This window comes from Octopus bimaculoides, chromosome 14, assembly GCF_046866305.1.
Source record: "Octopus bimaculoides isolate indiv1 chromosome 14, ASM4686630v1, whole genome shotgun sequence".
Classification (NCBI taxonomy): Eukaryota; Metazoa; Mollusca; class Cephalopoda; order Octopoda; family Octopodidae; genus Octopus; species Octopus bimaculoides.
In genome coordinates this window covers 21,479,787-21,499,719 of record NC_142941.1, presented here as the reverse complement: position 1 = coordinate 21,499,719, position 19,933 = coordinate 21,479,787, and the positions used below count along the sequence as shown (strand labels likewise).

The 19,933-nt window shown below is 33.3% G+C and overlaps 1 protein-coding gene across 1 annotated transcript in view; it reads left to right on the top strand.

Annotated features, from left to right (window-relative positions):
• The window catches only part of LOC106876134 (vesicular integral-membrane protein VIP36), a 35,393-nt gene extending 17,809 nt beyond the window's left edge, over window positions 1–17,584 (top strand). The window contains exons 4-9 of the mRNA XM_014924553.3: window positions 4,972–5,054; window positions 6,614–6,775; window positions 10,413–10,527; window positions 12,581–12,633; window positions 12,725–12,782; window positions 15,079–17,584. Of these exons, the coding sequence (XP_014780039.1) occupies window positions 4,972–5,054; window positions 6,614–6,775; window positions 10,413–10,527; window positions 12,581–12,633; window positions 12,725–12,782; window positions 15,079–15,224 (617 nt within the window). The 3' untranslated portion in view covers window positions 15,225–17,584. The remainder of the gene's footprint in view (window positions 1–4,971; window positions 5,055–6,613; window positions 6,776–10,412; window positions 10,528–12,580; window positions 12,634–12,724; window positions 12,783–15,078) is intronic.
• Window positions 17,585–19,933: the final 2,349 nt, after the last annotated feature.

Here is a 19,933-nt window from a genome sequence, read left to right as displayed (position 1 = left end):
AAACTCATCTCTATTACACTTCAATCTATAATTGATTTTTGTAACTAACTAACTAAAAAAAAAAAAAAAATGACAACATAATACATGCAGTTTGTAAAACAATATTTTTTTATCATTTGATTAGTGGACTGTTAAAAATAGATGTTTGCTTAGGGTTATTGACAGTCATATACTGAGAGGTGATTTAATATAGTGATTTCCACTTAGCAATCTGTGTATGTATGTATATTCACAATATATATAAGCACAGGCATGGTTGTCTCGGTAAGAAGTTAACTTTGCAGCCACATGGTTTCAGGTTCAGTCCCACTGCATGGCCCTGGGCCAATCAAAGCCTTGTTAGTAGATCTGGTAGACAGAAACTGAAACAAGACCATAATAATGTGTTTGTTTACTCCTGCACTTACTTGTATGAAAGTGCTATGTTGTCAGTTTATTCTGTTGGAATAAGTTATTGCTTACTTGAAAAATAGACAAGGGTCGCTGTCAGGAAGGGTGTTGGCTGTAAAACAAATAACACATTTGTCTAATCCATGTAAAGATGGAAAAATGAATGTAAAACAAATGAAGAATGAATATGTGTGTGTGTTCATATGCATTCGTACATACATGATGGATGATGGCCTTCCACTCATGACCGAGGAAGACCATTGCTGACCTTCAGGAACATTGTGTGCTCTAGGACTAACTTATATTTTGCATTTGTGGCTCCATTGGTGGCTAATGAGCCCTGCTCTTGACAAGCATACACGACTGCAAACATTGCAGATTAAGCTTTCCCCATTCACTATATGAGCCGTGCGCTTTCGTGCAGCTCGCTTAAGTTCTTCATGCTGGATACGTGCTCTCTCAAAAGTGTTGATCCCCTCCTTAACCTGCTTCCTCCATCCGTAGTGATGACATACATACATACATATAATGTATGTATGTATGTCTAATCCAAGCTAGCATGGAAAAACTGACATAAAGTCTCCACATTAGTGGGTAGTGTTACTTTGATGCAAAGCCATGTATATGTATCTATGTTCTGTCCTAGTGTCCAAGCATTTCCAGATATTTCTATACACCTGCACAATGGGCTTCTGCACACTTTCTATCTGGGAGAAGACACTTGACCAAGGTGTTGTGCAGTGGGATTGAACCTGAAACTACATGGTAGTGAGGTGGATTTTTTTCTAACTACATATTCATACCTTTGTTGTTCAATATTTTACTTTCACCTTTTGAAATGAAACTGAAATAGTATTTTGGTGAATGTTTATCAATAGTTGACATAAATGTTTGACAGGTTTGCCAAATAACACATTTGAACCATAGATAAGGTGACATAGTTGACCTTGACTAGGCTGCAGTCAATTGCTACATTAAATAACTCAACTTTCCAAATAATAGCTTAAAATATGTATTTCATTGAAATTAGCATTTTATTATTGTTACTATTTAGGTTGGCAATATTTATTGTTTTGTTAAGGCAGTGAGCTGGCAGGATTGTAAGCACAATGGGCAAAATGCTTAGCGGCATTTCACGACTTTACATTCTGAGTTCAAATTCTGCCCAAGTCAATAAAAGAAGTACCAATTGTGTACTGGGTTCGATGTAATCGACTTACCCCTTTCCCTGAAGTTGCTGGTCTTGTGCCAAAATTTGAAATCAATCTTCATAATTTTGCTAAGTTTTTAATGAAAGAAGATTTTATGGGAAATATCAACACTCATTCCTTTTCTTTTATATTAAACCTTTCACAAGGCACAATTGTTGATAGGTTTCTGAAATACTAAGTAAAGATCAGTCATGAGAGAAATGCTAGTCTCTTATTGGGTAATTTTCATAGATCTATCTGTTCCTCATCTAAATAAACTGAGGTGACATAGAATTGTTTCACATAGAGACCATGAAATATGTGAACTGACTAAGTTGGTAGTCTGAAACTAATTCACTCAGCTGTCTCACTTCTTTTTCATCTTCCTGCATTTCCCATCTTTTTCTGTACTGGAAACCACATTTTCCATTATGTTCTTCCTTTAAGATGGTAATAGATGATTTGAGTGAAAATTAGCTGTTATTTCTAGTAGGTTGCTCCCTAAAGGCTTGTCCACAAAGTGTTACCAGCTTAAATAGTTTTCACTAAATTGCTGGCCTGAATGATAGGTAACTTAGACACTTGCGTGTGTAGATATGCATATGTGAACTCTCACACATCACCTTTTGGCAGCAGCTGTATTAACACCTCCATGTTAATAGAAAGCTGGGATCAGGTGGTTTGTTATTAATAATGAAACGAATAAACTGAAAAGAAATTACCTTCTATTTGATTTGTTTACTTTATTCCATGAACAGCTGCAGCTGTTAGGGAAATAACATTTTATTATTGATTCTGCCCTACTCCTCTTCTGAAACTCAGGTTTGGCTGTTATAAAACTTTTAATATTTATCATATTGAAACTAATTCAATGTCTGCTGCTGTTGTAAACATTTTTATAGTTAAGTGGGAGAGAGATTACATACTAAAGTGTAACGGAACTGTAATGCTTTTTTTAAAATTTGATCCTTTCACAACCCTATTTTTAATGAAACTTGCGGTTTTCCGATTAATTTTGAAAATATTTTGGAATTTAGAGAGATTTTGTAAAAAAAAATACAACTTCTTATTAAGCTAGTGTTTGGAACCATAGCTAAAAGTTCTTAATTCAAAATTATGATGAAAGTTCAAATTTAAACATGAATTCTTTGAAATAGGAAGTTTTTGCATCATTGTATTAGGGGTGGTTTCAAGTGTATTGATATTGGAGTTAAATACAATACAGTGTAATATAGTGGTTTGAGACAGTTTTATGTTTACATTTCCCAAGTGGGTGCCTCAATGCTGCAGCTTATTCCAACATTTCAGTTTTCATATTCATTGCTTGAGATATTTATTCCTTTTGTAAGAAGTTTGTATCATGAGTTGAATACATTGTAATAGGAAGGAAGAGATTACCTTATCTAGAAAGAAAGCATCTGTTCTAAAAACCTATATAAACAAAATATTGTTACACTTGTATTTAACCCTTTAACATTTAAACCAGCCATATCCAGCTGAAAATTTTCTCCCTGTTTTATGTTCAAAGTGGCCAGATCTGGCCTTTCATACCTACCTAAGAATGTCATTGTAAAAATATACAATCACCTCATTGAAATCTCAAAGCTACAAGATAATGCATGATTAATTCAAATCAATGTGAATAAATAAACATTACATTTGGCAGAATAATGTGAATGCTAAAGGGTTAAGATCGAGCTTCAATATTTACAGCTGCTAGCTACTCTTATGTGTTTATGAAAAAGCTGTAGCTGTCAAGACCCATATAGGATGCTACATTTATGGAGACAATTCTGAAAAAAAGCCATCATCATTGTATGCACTGAAAACACTAGAAAGCTGTTAAAACTTTTGTTTTAAATTTTATATCCTCCTAATACAAGATAAATTTATATATACATATGTTTCAGTAGACTTACTGTATTTCGTCTTATTAATTATTTAATTATACCTCTAATTATTAGCTGTAGTAAAGAATTATATTTCTAATAAGTAATAGAGTTGTTTTAGTGTTATAAGTTGGCCATTAACATTAACTGATTTTGTTTTAACCAATAAAAATTCATTTTGTTTTATATCATTTTGTTTTTTTTAATTTTATTTTCTATCATCAACATCATCATTTATCAAATTATCATAATTGACAACTGTTACTGAATAAAACAAGATCCCACTTGCATATATTAGTATCTTAAATTGCAAAGTCATTTAGCTCATTATACTATGTTTAACCCTTTGTGGGCTGGTGGGGTCCCTTGGGACCTCAGCTCATTTTAAAAGTTACGCAACTTTTACATTTTTTATTTAAATGATTTTATATCTCATGACTTTTATTGTCAATAGTTTATGGATGCACATACACATTTTGAGTTTAAAATTTCCAGTCATGGATGTTATAGCACAAAATATGGTCATTGGGGTCCAACTGGACCCCATTAGCCTTCTGTGAAATTATTTTTTCTGTTCTTTTTTCAGATATTCTGATGAACTATAGGTCAAAACTATAAAAAATGATTTCTTTCAATAAAGGTTTTTTCAGCCAATAAATTGTTTTAATTCCCTTCCATTAAATGCCAATAATTTATGGATAGTGCAGAAATGCACAAAAATAAAAGAGGGTCCCTCAGGATCCCAATAGCCTTTTGTGTAATTCCAACCCTGCTGGTCCATGAAGGGTTAATATAGTAAAAGTTACATTAAAAAAAAAAAAAAAAAAAAAAAAAAAGGGTGAAACAACTGGTAATGTTTTTGCAGACTCTAATCTTTAACAGATGAAGCATTAATTTTTTAGTTTTAGATTAGATGCTCGTCTATTACAGAAACATCTCTTGATAGCCTGCCATTTATATCTCTGATGTATTTCTGATTTGTATCCACTATAATTTGGGTTTGTCTATGAATAGTACTGTCCCAATATAATTATGTGTGCGTGTATATGGGACATTTTGTGTAAAGAGATCAGTTTCAGTCATTTGAGAGTTTGTTTACAGCAAGTTTAGGACCAATCAGCTGATTAGGTAGAGTTTGAGTGATTGCCTGACCAGATGTGTTTAACAGATACCTTGAGCCATTCTAGGAGGAAATAAAGAAGGCTGGGTTGAAGAGAAGTTGGAATTAAAGTGTATATGGAAATGTAGAAGATTTGATTGAAGTATTATATGAGCTTAATTAATTAAAATACATTGGTGTTGAATTTGAGATATCTCCTAATTTGATGGAATGGCATCATTTATGTTACTGCCTCTTAGAAAAAAAATCTTAGATTTCCTTGATAATATTTTTAGGAATATTGGGAAGAAAAGATATTGAAGTAGAGGTTTTAAAAGGTTTAAAATTGTAACTAGGTATTAATGTTTCTTCTGAATTTTTGTTTCTTTTCTCTTTCATTTAGGTCCTGTATTTGGAAACCGTGATTTTTTCTCTGGGCTAGCAATTTTTCTTGATACTTATAGCAACCATAATGGACCACATAATGTAAGAATTAAGATTTTTCTATATTCTAAAACACTTGACTTAAGCTTTTTTTTCTTATTTCCCCAGCTTAGTACTAGAATTTAGAAAAGCATATTTATTGTCATTGATTAATATGTTATTCCTATAGAATGGTGAAAATGACTGACACTGTATTATGACTTTGTTTTAGCACTAATTCTGTTTAGTTCTATATTCTACCACTATCAATAAATAAGAAACTATTTTATACTGGCATAAAAATTTCTTTATTTGTATATTTTATTTTCTATTCTACTTTGATTTAGACTTTTGCATGAATTTTGTGATATCTGATTTGATAGAACCAAAGTAAAATTGGTTAAAAAAATAATAGTAAGAGTAAAACATTAAAAAAAATTAATGTGAAACTTATTTCAGATAACTTCTCTACATTTTTAAGGACTGACGAAATAGGTCATAATTAGAAGAAAATCCTAGTTACCCTTCATGAAAACTTTATTTTAAACTTCTACCCAATGTGTTGCTATATCTTCTTCACTATAATAATCATTATTTGTTTTTTTTCCATCTGTTCTAATTTCCCTGCTTCTGGCTAAGTGAACAGTTTCTTTCATTGAGCTACATATTAGGGTAGTTAATCCTTCATTTTAATTGCATTTACTTAATGAAAGCCCTTTTTTTACTTTAGTTCTGCATGACACTTGTCAGTTTATATTGCACCTTACTCTGTTATAAGTGTAGAAAATATTTAGGAAAAATAAATTTATGCAAATTTTAATCTTTCTACTGATTCCAGGAATATTTAAGAAAATATTTGATGTAATTTGTTGTTAAAAGAAGAAAAATGCAAAATAGTAGCCAAATGTTGTTGGCACTCCGTCGCTTACGATGTCGAGGGTTCCAGTCGATCCGATCAACGGAACAGCCTGCTCATGAAATTAACGTGCAAGTGGCTGAGCACTCCACAGACACATGTACCCTTAACGTAGTTCTCAGGGATATTCAGCGTGACACAGTGTGACAAGGCTGACCCTTTGAATTACAGGCACAACAGAAACAGGAAGTAAGAGTGAGAGAGTACAGCAGGGTTCGCCACCATCCCCTGCCGGAGCCTTGTGGAGCTTTAGGTGTTTTCGCTCAATAAACACTCACAACGCCCGGTCTGGGAATCGAAACCGCGATCCTATGACCACGAGTCCGCTGCCCTAACCACTGGGCCATTGCGCCTCCAAGTAGCCAAATGTATAAAGCTAGGAAGCTACGTATTTATGGTTTACTAGCAATGCACCCAAGTGTTGCCCGAGTGTTCTGACCTGCAGCCACCTTGTATTATTTGTTCCTTTCTTATGGGCAGAATCGACACATGAGAAGTATCAAGCAAACAACTCTTCTTTATAAACATGTTTTCTGGTCATTTTCTGATGAACAATGCTGACATTTTTGACATCAAAAACATGTGAAGCTAAAATTTGTTTGGATTTTTTTTATTTATCTTTTATGCTCAAATTATTATTATGCAATGAACAGTTTAAAAGAAAAAAAACCTACACATCAATTTATTCTGTATATTCTATTAACAGCATGCCCATCCCTATATATCAGCCATGGTAAATAATGGCTCTCTTTCGTATGACCACGATGCTGATGGCACCCATACAGAACTTTCTGGTTGTGAAGCTCAGTTTAGAAATAAAGACCATGACACCCATATTTCTATACGATATATTGATGGCATATTATTTGTAAGTAACTTAAAATTTTATTTTTATGTTTCCTAAAATATTCTGTAGCTATTGTTTTGTTGTTAATTCCACTTAGCTTCAGCTTAAAAAAGATCTCTGGTAGACAGATATAATTAGGTATAACCAGTTTGTTTTATATTCTAGATAATACCCTTTTTCATTCAGTTTTGGGACTTGTGTGAAAAGTAGTGTGCACTTAGGATATTTTATGAGAGTTTTACTGCCCACTCTCTATACGAAGGCAGCCTGGTAGTGTCTGAAGCCAGCACACTTGCTCAATATTGCAATCAAATCTACAACAACTATACAATTTAGGAGTTAGATTTTGGGGCAACATGTCAACGGTAAAGGTAAGATTATCGAGCCAAATGCTATGCTGAGCAAATGAAGTTTGCTGTGCCAAACAGGCTGCTTGTTATTGCAATTGCTAAATGACAACCACTAAAGATCAGTTTCTTAGTTCAATTTCTGTATTATTACAGACACTGATTCTAGACAAATTTATTTTGGGATCAAATTTTAGTCTGGATTACAGTGTCATTACTAAGCTCACAAATTTACATCTATGATAATTTGTTATAATAATTCTTTGAGATATGCTCTTGATTTCAGATGAGCTCTTTCATTTGAGAACATTCTGAAATTATTTCATTATTCAAAATTAGGAAGAAAAAATTTCTAAATGAAAACTTTTGAATGGAGGTAATCTCAGAAGAGTTGTTTCTTTCATCTGATACCCAGTTGGATCAATTGCTGTTATGTTAATTACTGTTAGAAGAGTTATCAGTGTGTGATTTCTCATTTTGATTTCCTTAATCTCTTTTATAGTAATAAATTTAGCTTGTATAGTTTTGGGCAGACGGCACAAAAGCACTCTTTCAAAGATACTCTAGCAACCTAAATTTCAAGTATTGTAAAAATAATTCTAAGTCAAGCTCCACTAGGTAGAAGTGCCTTTGTCTTTGAGGCAAAGTGTAGCACTCAGGTGGTATATAAATTGTTGATGGGTTTCAATGAACCTTATGACTTTCAGCTATATCTGTACATTCATGAATTTAGTTATTTCAACATTTAACCAGTTGTTATTCTGAGGTAGAATTGTTCAACCCAGAGGAAGTAGCCATGCAATATAAAGCAAGCTGAAGGGAAAAACTGGAAAACTTTAGTATGTCTTTCTACTCAAAGTGGATTAAACAGAAATGTCTCTATCTTAATGTCAATAAACTATTTGAAATAGTTCAAGTGTGGAGAGAAGGAGATTTCTGAAGCAAATGCATGATCTCAGTGAATCAACATTAGTATTTACTGTGTTTTACATTACTAGAGAATGTTAATACTTGAAGTGACTTAATTAGCTGACAGACTAGAAATAAAAATCATCCATCTCTGACCACAATCTAGAATATCTAAGAAAAATACTTAAAGAACAGCCTCGGGAGAATTAAGACAGTTGCTAGGAATGTCACACAAGCAAATTGAATTTGCTTATGCAACTGTGCTAGTAATAACTACAGTAATGACGGTTTCTGATTTAGGTACAAGGCTAGCAGTTCTGAGAGGAGGGGATTAGTTGATACCAATCGATCCAGAGAATTGATGATGATAATAGGTCTACTTTGCCTTTCATCCTTTTGGGATGTACCAGTTGAGTACTGGGGTTGATGTAATTGACTTACTCACTCCCCCCAAATTGCTGGCTTTGTGCCAGAGGCCTCTCCCTGAAAGTGAAAATTGTATGATGCCTGTGCATGTACAGCTATAATACATGACAGTGAAACATGAGCTTTGACTACAAAGGACTTGCAAAAGCTTGAAAGAAATGAAGCTAGCATGCTCTACTGGATGGATAATGTCAGCATGTATGGAGGACGTCTAAGTGATTTTAGAGGAAAACTGGATATAGGAGGCATCAGATGAGGCATCAGAGAGAAGATTGCTGGTTTGGTCATGTGATGCGTATTGATGGGGACAGAGTAAAAACCCCTTTCAATCATGAATAACCAATGGATTGCACCTAGAAAGTTCCCTCCGAGGTACAAGTCTGGGCAAGGTTATTCATAGAAAACCAGCAGTTTCCCATGCATATCAGCCTCCTCTCTCCACACTGCCGATGTTATCCAAGGGGAAGGCAAAAGCTGATACAACTTAGCACCAGTGACGTTGCATCTCATTTCTACATCTGAGTGAACTGGAGAAATGTGAAATAAAGTGTCTTACTCAAGAACACAACACACAACGGGGTCTAGGTATTGAACTCACTGCCTCATAATTGTGAACGATGCTCTGACCACTGAATCATGTGCCTTCATGATGAGAACAGCTGCACAAAGAAGTGCTGAGATCTAATTGTGGAGGGAACCTGTGGAAGGGGTAGACCCAGGAAGATATTGGATGAAGTGGTGAGAAAGGATCATCAGATGCTGAGTCTCACTGAAGAAATGACAAGGGACCAGGAGATGTGGTGATTTATACTTGAGAAGACATGTCATACTAAGTAAAATCACTGTCATCCATCCATACAGGCTTGTCCTGTACAGGTGCCGGTGCCATGTAGAATGCACCCATGCCAGTAACATGTAAAAAGCACCCAGCACACTCTGTAAAGTGGTTGACATTAGGAAGGGCATCCAGCCATAGAAACCATACAACAACAGACAACTGGAGCCTGGACAGCTCCCAGCTGGTTAGCTCCATGTTAAACTGTTCAGCCTGTGCCAGCATGGAAAACAGACATTAAATGAATAATAATAATAATTTTTTTGTAGTTCTATCTGTACATTCATTCCAATCTCTCTGAGCCATGTTGGTAGCCAATATCCAACTACCAATATGGCTAAAAAAGATTGGAACAAATGTAAAGATAGAACATCTATAAAAATCACCATTGGTTGGAACTTCAGGAGTTCTCTGCAGGGTTCTTAAAGCATGATCAGTAAACAAGTGTCACCTAAGTCTGCTGGCTGTGAGCTGCTGACACTTTTCATCATATCCAGCAAAATAAAGCTGAGATTTTTCCATAGTATGATATTTTTGACTAGGTATAGTACCAATTTTTTTATTCTTGGCTAAATTACTTCTATTGAATTTCAGGGTATTACAGGTACTTCATTTATCAATGTCTTTCTCTAAAAGATGAAAGACTAAGTTTATTTCAGTGGGGTTTAAAATAGTGAATATTGGAAACTAAAATACTATAAAAGAGTTTAAATCTGTACTCTATAATTTCTGTCAACTTTTTCATTTTAATGTTAGTAACAGATGTCTTTGACAAGGCTTGAAGATAATTTTTGTAGGTAAGCAGTTATAGTTAGTCGTGTTACTATTGGATTTATTGACCTCAGAAAGATGAAGTTTCAGGTTAATCCATGTTGTATTTGAACTCAAAGGAATGTAACTAAATTTTGTACACTGTAAATCATTCTTTTGTTTCTTCAAACTCGTTGCTTTGCTAATTAGTTACAGTAATTGAAATAATGAGTTTAGGAGATGCCATGTTGGTGAAAATAATCTCTTTCATACCTTGTTAGGTGTTTCTCTTTCAATGTTTTTAAAAATACATTTGATATTCATTATTCAGTTTTACTTGAGAGTAAAACCTTGAGTTGATCAACATTAAACAAACACCTCTTCATTGCAGGTATATATAGATATTGATAACAAAAATGTTTGGAAAGAATGCTTTACAGTAAATGGGGTACATTTACCAACAGGTTATTATATTGGAATATCAGCTGCCACTGGGGAATTGGCAGGTAAGTTTGTTCCTATTTTATTTATACAATTATCAGTTTGTATAATTGATCTGATGTAACAAATGACTTTTTTCTCCTGCCAAATTACATTCACTGTGATTTATCTTCGTATGTTTGATGAAGGTAGGTTAGTTTACAAATCTTGATATTGACTTGAAATATTCAGTTCTCAGTCAACTGTGTTTTACTAATTGTTTTTTCTCAGTTGATTTGCTGTACCTTTTTCGCCATGTATCATTCTGTTCACAATTCTTCAGTCTAGACAGATCTTTTTGAGTGTAACATTCTTTTTCTTAGCTTTTGATTTCTTTGTGTGTGTGTATGTGTGTGTAAATGTCTAACGACAGGAATGAGTGCTCAAGGCTGATGGAGTTCTGTGATGCAAATGACTTGATGATCTGCAGCACAAACTTCAGAAAACTTACCAGCTACCTGATTGTCTATCCGGTTGGTTGGCATATAAGCTGGATTGATTGCATTTTCACCAGAAAACAGGATGGACAGATGGATGGATGGATAGATAGATAAATGTAAAGTTCTACCTTGGTGAAGAATGTACAATCCAACATGGATTAGTGGTTTGTGACTCGGTCACAAACCAACCTGGAAGAGGAGGATGTGGAAGCTTAAAGAATTAGTGAACAGTAAGAAATTTAGAGAAGTACTAGTTGAAGCATTTGATAAAGAGGAGAAGGTAGAGATGTATAGCATAGAAGCCAATTGACAGTTCAGACGAGACAACCTACAGAGGGCTACAGACTTAATCTAACCAGTGCAAAGTTCCATCCAAACTGAAGGTGACATGATGGTGGAAAAGTGAGGTAGGCTTGGAAAGACTGCCATATCTCATTCTTAACACCCTTTCATATCTGCCATTGATTGCACCCTCCTGCTTTGTTTGTCACTCACTATATGTGCCTCTCTGTCTTCCATCTGTATCATTGAATGTTTCTGTCTTTCACCCTCTTCTTTTATACTTCTCCTTTACCCATCACCCAACACATTGCATCAGTATTTCTCTGTTTACAGTTTTATTATACTGCTGGTCTCAGTCCTTTCTGTACTGTCATTATTTCCTTGGGTCACTTTTATCTCTTTCATATTCCCCACCAAACTCAGATTTACCATCAGTCATGCTTCCAGCCTTGTTCACCATTCTCTACATAAACTCCTACTCCCAGCTGTCACCTTCTGTCATCTTCTCACACTCTTGTGAATTTACCCATTGCTTCCTGATTCTTTCTCTATTGGTTCTTCTATGTAAATAGTTTGTAGAGGTCAATTTAATTTTAATTTTATTGTATTGCTAATAAATTGTTTGGCTTACATGTCTATTCACAGTAAATTCTGATAACATATCAAAAGCACATTTTGTTTATTTTTTCACAATTACTAATTGCTACTGTTGTCTGATAAGTAAATTTATTCTTCAATGTTTGGTTTGATACATTAATTTTGCTGATTAAATTAAAAAGAAATACTTTTACAATACTTTCTTTTACTTGACTATTTTTAAATCTCTTAAATTAGATCTACCTGTCAACATGCCTTTGCCCATCTATTTTGGCAAATTGTGTTCAAAATAAGAGATTCAATATTTCTATAGTAATGGTTATTTTGAATATCATTTGGAACACATTTGTAGTGTGCTTTATTTTGAAATATGTCTGCTAATGTGACAGTGTTTAATTCAATTTGCAGTGATAAAAATTAATAGTGATTGAAGTAAAAGGAATGGATTAGTCTACTTCACATTCCTCTCCATAATGATAATTTTGTTTTTTTTAAAATTCTGATCACACTGCATTGTATTGATTCTCTCTAAATATTTATAGGTTTCTTTTGTCTGGGTACAAAGTTCTGTATTTTAGTTAAAACAAAATTGTGCTATGACAATTGTGTTTTTCCTCAGTATTAATAAAGAAAGTGAAATGGCTCTAATAGTGAGTCAAAAATGGAGAATGATTTGTGCTTGTCAGGAGTTTAAATCTCTTTTTACAGTAACCCCCATGCTCTGTCAAAAATTAATATCTCCTTTGAAATTTTTTTCCAGATAATCATGATATCTTATCAGTCAAATTTTATGAATTGGAGTCTCCTGAAGTGGTAAGTAATTTCTTGACATTTCGTGTTTCAAAATTTAATTTTCTTTATCAGTGACATTGTAATGTTAATTTGTAACATTTTTCTTCCTCAGGATGAATCAAATTTTAGAGATATTATTCCTTCTGCAGATTACTTTGCTCAACCTAGAGGTAAGATTACTGTTTCTAATATTTCGTTATAATTATCTGTTGGTATCTCAAAGCATCACCCCTAGGTTATGTTGATTGTTTTGCATTCATTTTCTATGTTTATTACAACCAGAATATTTTTCTACCAACTTTTACCATTTACGCTAAATTATTGGAGAAATCATGCTATTCTTACAGATGTTCATTAACAGTAAATGGAATCGGTTTTCTTGGCAGATGAATTAAGAAGTGTAATATGTTTAATCTAAAGCAGTGGATCTCTATCAGGGTTCATATAAGATTTGGGGGGGGCACACATAAAATAGTAAATTGGGGATCCACAATTGTATTTTAAGGGCCCCTGAAAAAATTTTGCTTTAGATGTATGTATTGGTATGTATTGCAAGAAATAGCTAGGTTTCTTTTTCTAACATTTTACATAGTTCAGCCTACACAAGTTAATGTGTGAAAAACAAAACAGAAATTTTGAAAGAAGTTTCTGTAAAGCTAATTTTAAACATCGAATGGATATGGTGGTTCACCAGAATAAAATTGTAATCAAAGAGGTCCATAGATAAAAAGTGGTTGAGAATCCCTGAAAAGTCACCACAGTTTAGCTATTGTAAACCTCATGTACATTAGCACAAAATATGTAACTGGTTTCTTATAAATCTTAAACTGATATTCTGTTGGCTGAAATTTTGAGTGCAAATCTCAATTCTGAATAAATTTTTGTTGGCTATTTTTATGTTTGAGCTTTTATAAATTTATAGTTTTTTCTTTTATGTATTTTCATTTGATTTACTTCCCTTATTGAAAGGTGCTGGAACTTATCCTGGTTTTCATGTTGCTAATGTGTTGAGACATCTTTAATATGAATGCCAGTTTTTCTGGTTTTGTCCTTGTGACTGTATATGAGCTCTGCCCTGCAAACTATTGAAGCTCTGTTGCCTGTAGCAATAATTATAATAAATCTTTATTATTTATGAATAGGTTGGCTAAGCTATTTAGCATTATTTGTGACAGCGCTGGTAATGATATTCAAACTTCCAACCTCTTGGATTGTGGACTGTATTGATTTATCTGCTACTCAAATTTTTGAGAATTTCTCACTAATTGTAACAGGTTAAATTGGATTATATCATGATAATCAATCTATGTGTTAACAGAAAGCCATTGTTGTTTTATTGATATTAAATTGATATGTTCCATTGTAGTAAACTGTTTAAAATATGTTGAAGAGGACATGCAGAAAAATTGACAAGTAATTGTCAAATTTTCTGTACTTCATTATCTATACTCTAGCAAGTGTCCTGCTTATTTAACATAAATATAGGAGGATCTTGCATATGTAATATAGTGAGTTAAAAACTTCAATGAACCAAGGTTTAACCAAGCAACTAGAATAACAAAAAACTTATGAATTGTTTAAAATCTAAAAAACAAACATATCTTCAATAAAATAGATCAGAATTTTGGGGTAATGTAGACAATGTCTAGATTTTGTCTTTAAAACTAACTGGTGAAAGTAAGGGATATGTTTTGGTCTTAGATCTCCTCACTAAAGCATATTATATACAGTTTGACAAGTCTATGTGATCAGTATATATAGAAACAGAAATTATGATTAAATTTGCTTTCAATTCTAAGTCAAAACTGTTTTTGGAGAACCTTTTTATCTTTCTGGCATCACTCTAAAATCTAATTTTTCCTGAGAAACTAACCATGGTTTGTAATTACCCTCCCTTGATGTAGTCCTTTGGACTTGGATCATGACAAATAATCTGATGTTCTGTCATGGATTTATATTTTACGGTGTTAAGCCGAAATCCTGAGGAAATTCATCATCATTACTTTACCCCCCCCCTTTTTTTTTCTTCGTATGATGGCATGGATTGGATGACTGTTACCACAGTATCTCATCACTTTTACCTCTTTCTCTTTCAAACAGCAGAGAAAACTGCTAGTATTTGTTATTGTGTGTGTAATCCTTTTGAGCCTTGGTACATTTTATCATGCCACTGGTACAAGAAAAATGTCTGTGACGGAACTAAATAGTTCTCTTCCACATTTGATCAGTTTTTTTTTAATCACAGTTACTTCTCTTATTTGCTTTCTCAGTGGCTTACACATTCAACATATCCCCTCCAGTTGAAATTATGTAGATAAATCCTGTATTTTTCAAGAATTATTCAGCAACTCAATTTAAGTTGCATTTCATTGGTAGGAATGACTTTTGTAGAGGTTCTCTTACCTCCATAAAGTGTCATGAGCTTAAAGTGGCAATAAAGACTGTTTCTTTTTTTTACCATTTCAGATCATGTAGCTGACAACCCTGCATCATGGAGTGCATGGAAAATAATTACACTAACTATAATTGTCATTGGTTTTGTGATTGGTGTTTTTGTACTGATCTATGCCTACCAGAAACACCAAGAAGGAAAACGTAAAAGATTTTATTAAAAAGAAATGTAAATTAAATAAAATAAACTTGAAAAAAAAAAATGTAATATGAAATGTAAAATTTATTGGGCATAATCAAGTGATTTGATAGGAGTCTACAGTGCTATTGAGATGGTGAGTGATAGTATGAGGTGGGATGGAGGACTGGTAGCTAAGTCTTGTTAATTACACATAACAAAAGTTATTAATCTGTTGTCCTCATTTTCTCAGTCACCCCCATCCCCATTTATTTTAGAAATTAGTATAGCCAGTGAGCTCTGTCTACCACACCTCTTTCTGTTGATCTCCCAAAGTTCACTGTTTTTGTAGGTCTTATACTTTTCTATATTTTCCTTGTCCAAAAATGATTTTGTTGATAAATTTCCTTTAGTCATGCTAGACAGGTGTTTTTTGTATTGATGAGGAGGTGTTGAGAGCATGTCTGGTAATGATAGTATTTAAATGTGTGTTTGTTTTATTTACATTGAATCTTATGTCTCCTTTATGTTTTAATCACCATATAAATCAATTTCTTTAGATTTATACCTAAATTGGTCACCAGAAATAAGTTATAAATTTCTTTGAAAACAAGAAACTATACAAACAGTAACTTCCTAAATCAAATTGTTTTCTTATGCAACTGATAAAGTATTTTGTCTCCAGTTTTGAATCAGACTGACACAAAATATATTTTCAATTTCGGAATATTTCCTTTGGTGCAATTGGCAGTCATTGAAGCAAAACTGAATTTATTCTTTCCTTGCATGTAATCATGAAAGAAATAGAACTTGTGGCAAAACTGGTTATAAATATCATAGTAGATCAAATAGTGATAGTGAGAATAGTTGCTTTGTTTGTAGGTACTTCTGCACTGCTGCAACCAGCATCTGGATTTTTTGTTCTCTCAAGAGAACCAACATTACATCTCTTTGTGTTTCCTCAAATAGATGTGTAAAATCTTGCTTTCAAAATTACAGAGGTTGTATACTTAAAGAGTATATTGCTTTAGTATACTGTACTTATTTTAAAGTGAGCAACAAAATCTTTTGTGTTTGTCTTGTGATCTAAACAAATGTCTGTCATAATTTCTACAGTATAAACTGTAATTTGTGCAATCAATGCTTGTATACTTGTCTTCCAGAATTGGCATTTGTCTCACTGTTATCTTTGATTCAAATGCATGTGTGAAAAACACACACTAAAGAGATAAATCATTGACCATCATGTCTAATGTGTCTAATATATTTCCCTTCCCAAAATGGTTTTTCTTTTGAGCTTGGAAATATTAATGAACATGGTAAGATGACAGAACTAGTAGATGACATGTTTTATGCCATTTAATTTCCTCCTCCTATATTCTGAGTTTGATACTGCCAAGGTTGATTTTCTTAGAAACACTGGCCTTCTATCTAGTCTAAAGAAATTGATGATATTAACTAAAATTGGCAGTTTGAAAATTATGACTATAAGATTTTTAAAATATTTAAATTACTAAGACTTTCTTTTCATTACCAAATTTATTTATGAGTTGTAATTATTAATAAAAACATACCTAAAATTCACTGCAGCATTTTACCTTGAAGCAATAGGAAGGTTAACTTCCTGAGCTTATACAAACAGTAGATACTGCTGAATTCATTATTTTGAAGCATGGCAATATTAAGGATTTTTGTAAAATCATTTTTAACACTATTCAATACATACACATGTCACTAGCCTAGTTATATGTATTTTCTTACTGCTCTTAATTTTCAATTACTTTTATTTTATACTTTCTAAGTGTTACCATACTTTGAATTTATCTCTACTGTTAGTTACATCTCGTTATGGTCTTAGTTCAAATGACGTTTGTATCATTTATGTACTGAAGTTGATTAGGTTGACTTACCCCTCCCTTCATGTTATGGCCATGTACTAATGGTAGAAATCATTATTATTAGCGTTTGAATTCAATGATATTAAGTGAAATTTTACACGGTTTGTGTGTGTGTGTGTTATAAAATAACTTATGTCAAAACTGCCATCATTCCTATTTGTTTATATAAAAAAAAAAATCAAGTCTCCCTTCCCTCCATTTAAAAAAGAAATTACAGTGAACTTTGAAAAATGTAAATGATCCTTCTGAATATTCAAGAAATACCTCAACACTGTCATATCTTGGGCCTAGTTTCTGAGTGACTAACTTTTGTTTAATGTGAATATTTAAATCTTATTTTATAAGCTTTCTAAAAAAAAAAGGAAAAGAATAGAAATCAAAAAAAAAATTTTTTTCCCCGTAAACTGGCTCATTTGTTTTTGGTCTTTCATATGATGTTTAAATTTTGGAAGGAAAATATGCCCATCTTTTTAATACTTATAAATAAAAAATATTTTTGAAAATATTATAATTGTAAATATTTCTTTCTAAGTTCATTTTGTTTATGGTATTTCAGACCTTTTCAAATTCTTAGTGCATTTCTGATTATAGCCTCTCAGGGTTAAAAAATAACACTTAACTGTTTATCAAATGTTCTTATAATCAAGAACATTTGATAGACAGTTGTTATTTTTTAACCCTAAGTTAGTCCTGATCAAGCTTCTGAGGATAGGTCTGCTTGATTCAGGACTGATTAGAACTGAAAAGCAACTGGTATTTGTTTTATCCAATTTCTTCTTTGTTGGAAAGGAAAGTCAACACTACTAGTATTTAAAGCCAATTGTGGTGACGATGTCGAAGCATATCATCTGGTATTCTACACAAGGCCTTGAATTCATAGAAGAAATAAAATGTGGTTGGGTAACGTTGTTGTTTGGCACCAGGTAAGCTCTGATTAAGCAGACCTACATGTGATCAAAAGTGTTTCAGTTATACCTTCCCATCTTACTTTCAGACAGTGTATCAAAGACTAGAGTATCCAATGTATCCCTTCTAAGATGTGATTTGAAAGTGATTTGACTGCTATTGCCTGTGGAGCTCCTATGCAGATGCTCCCTCTCTATGCCTTTATCATAAACAATTCCAGTATTAATAATCACAAAAACTTCTGTGATTAAGATTTAAAATTTGTTTGTCCTAATATCACTTGGAACAAAGCTTACCTTTCTCCAGCACAGATCTGGTACTTACTTCCAGAGGGTTGATTGTAAATTTAATTGAACCTAGAATATAGTAATTGAGTGTCTTGCAGTTTCTGCTACTCCACTGCCAACATTGCCTGAATATGCTTGTTTCCTTTTTTCAAATGCATGTGCTTTGTTACAGTGAAATTATTATCACTTGCAATAATTCTTTTACATTCTTTTATGTATGAATTTATATCTCTCATAAATTACTTTCTTGTGGTTTGTGTCAAATACTGTCCTAATTCTAATATTCCTTAGTTTCATCTACATTGATCTAGAATAGATTGCAGCCTTTTTTTGGAAAAAGTTACCTGTGAAAGATTAACCTTTTATGCAACAGATTTCTTTCATCTGTTAGGGCAAAGGAAACAGGAGTTAGGCTAAATCCCACAGACATTTGCAACTTTTGCTTCTTGGCTTTTTCATTTTGTGTATTTCTTGTCGTGTCAGTTTAATGGTTTTCTCTCATGAAATGATCTTTATTTAAATGTCTCTCTGATACAGTATATTACATTGTGCTGATTGTTTGAGTATTGATGGCTTCAGTTTGATGCCAAAGGTATCTTAGTGTGCTTCTTTTTCTACAGTAAGTAATGTTGAGTTAGGGATTTTGATAAGTCAAAAGGAAGTAGACTTTTTATATAAAAATCTCTTTATCATAGTCAATATCTTCTAAATTGCAACCAGCATGGCTTTCCTGATGGGACTGTCTAACACTGCTCCTCCACCATTTTGATGACATCTTAAATGCACTAAGTGAAGGCTCCAATGCCAATGTCATATACGTTGATTTCAGCAAGGCCTTTGACAAAGTTGACTACTACATGCTGTTAAAGAAACTATCCAATGCTGGAGTCAGTGGAAAGCTACTTCAGTGGATTAAGTATTTCCTAACAAATAGGACCCAGCATGTTGTGGTTGATGGCATCCACTCAAAACTAGTAAGTCATCAGCAGATTCCTGCAGGCTAGTGTACTGAGTCCACTTCTTTTTATTGTCTATATCAATGACATTGTAGATTCCACTGAACATAGCACTATTAAAATATTTGCAGATGACTCTAAGCTTCAGAAAGTCATTAAGGGAGCATATGATCGAATGATGCTTCAATTGGACCTATGCGTAGTAACCCAACGGGCACAAAAATACAATATGCAGCTGAATGAAGAAAAATTTGAGCTCATCCATTTTGGAATAGAGGGCACACTCAAACAGCCATATACACTACTGTCAAGAGACCTACTTGAACTGTCGGATAATATCAGAGATTTAGGTGTAACGGTTGACAGCAACCTTATCTGGAGTGTGCACATTAACAAAAAAATCGATGTTGCCTACAGAATGTGCTCATAGATCTCAGAACTTTTCAATATAAGGATCATGAAACCATCATCCCTCTCTTCACATTCGTTTGGCCCCACCTTGAATACTGCCCATTGTGGTTCCCCTACAAAAAACAAGATATAATGAGGATTGAAGTGTCACAAAGATCAATCACTAAAAAAATAAATGGCATGACGGGACTTGATTATTGGGCTCAACTTAAACAGCTGAAACTCTATTCTCTGCAATGCTGCCATGAACAATACATTATTTGCACTATGTGGAAAATATTCCACCAATATTAT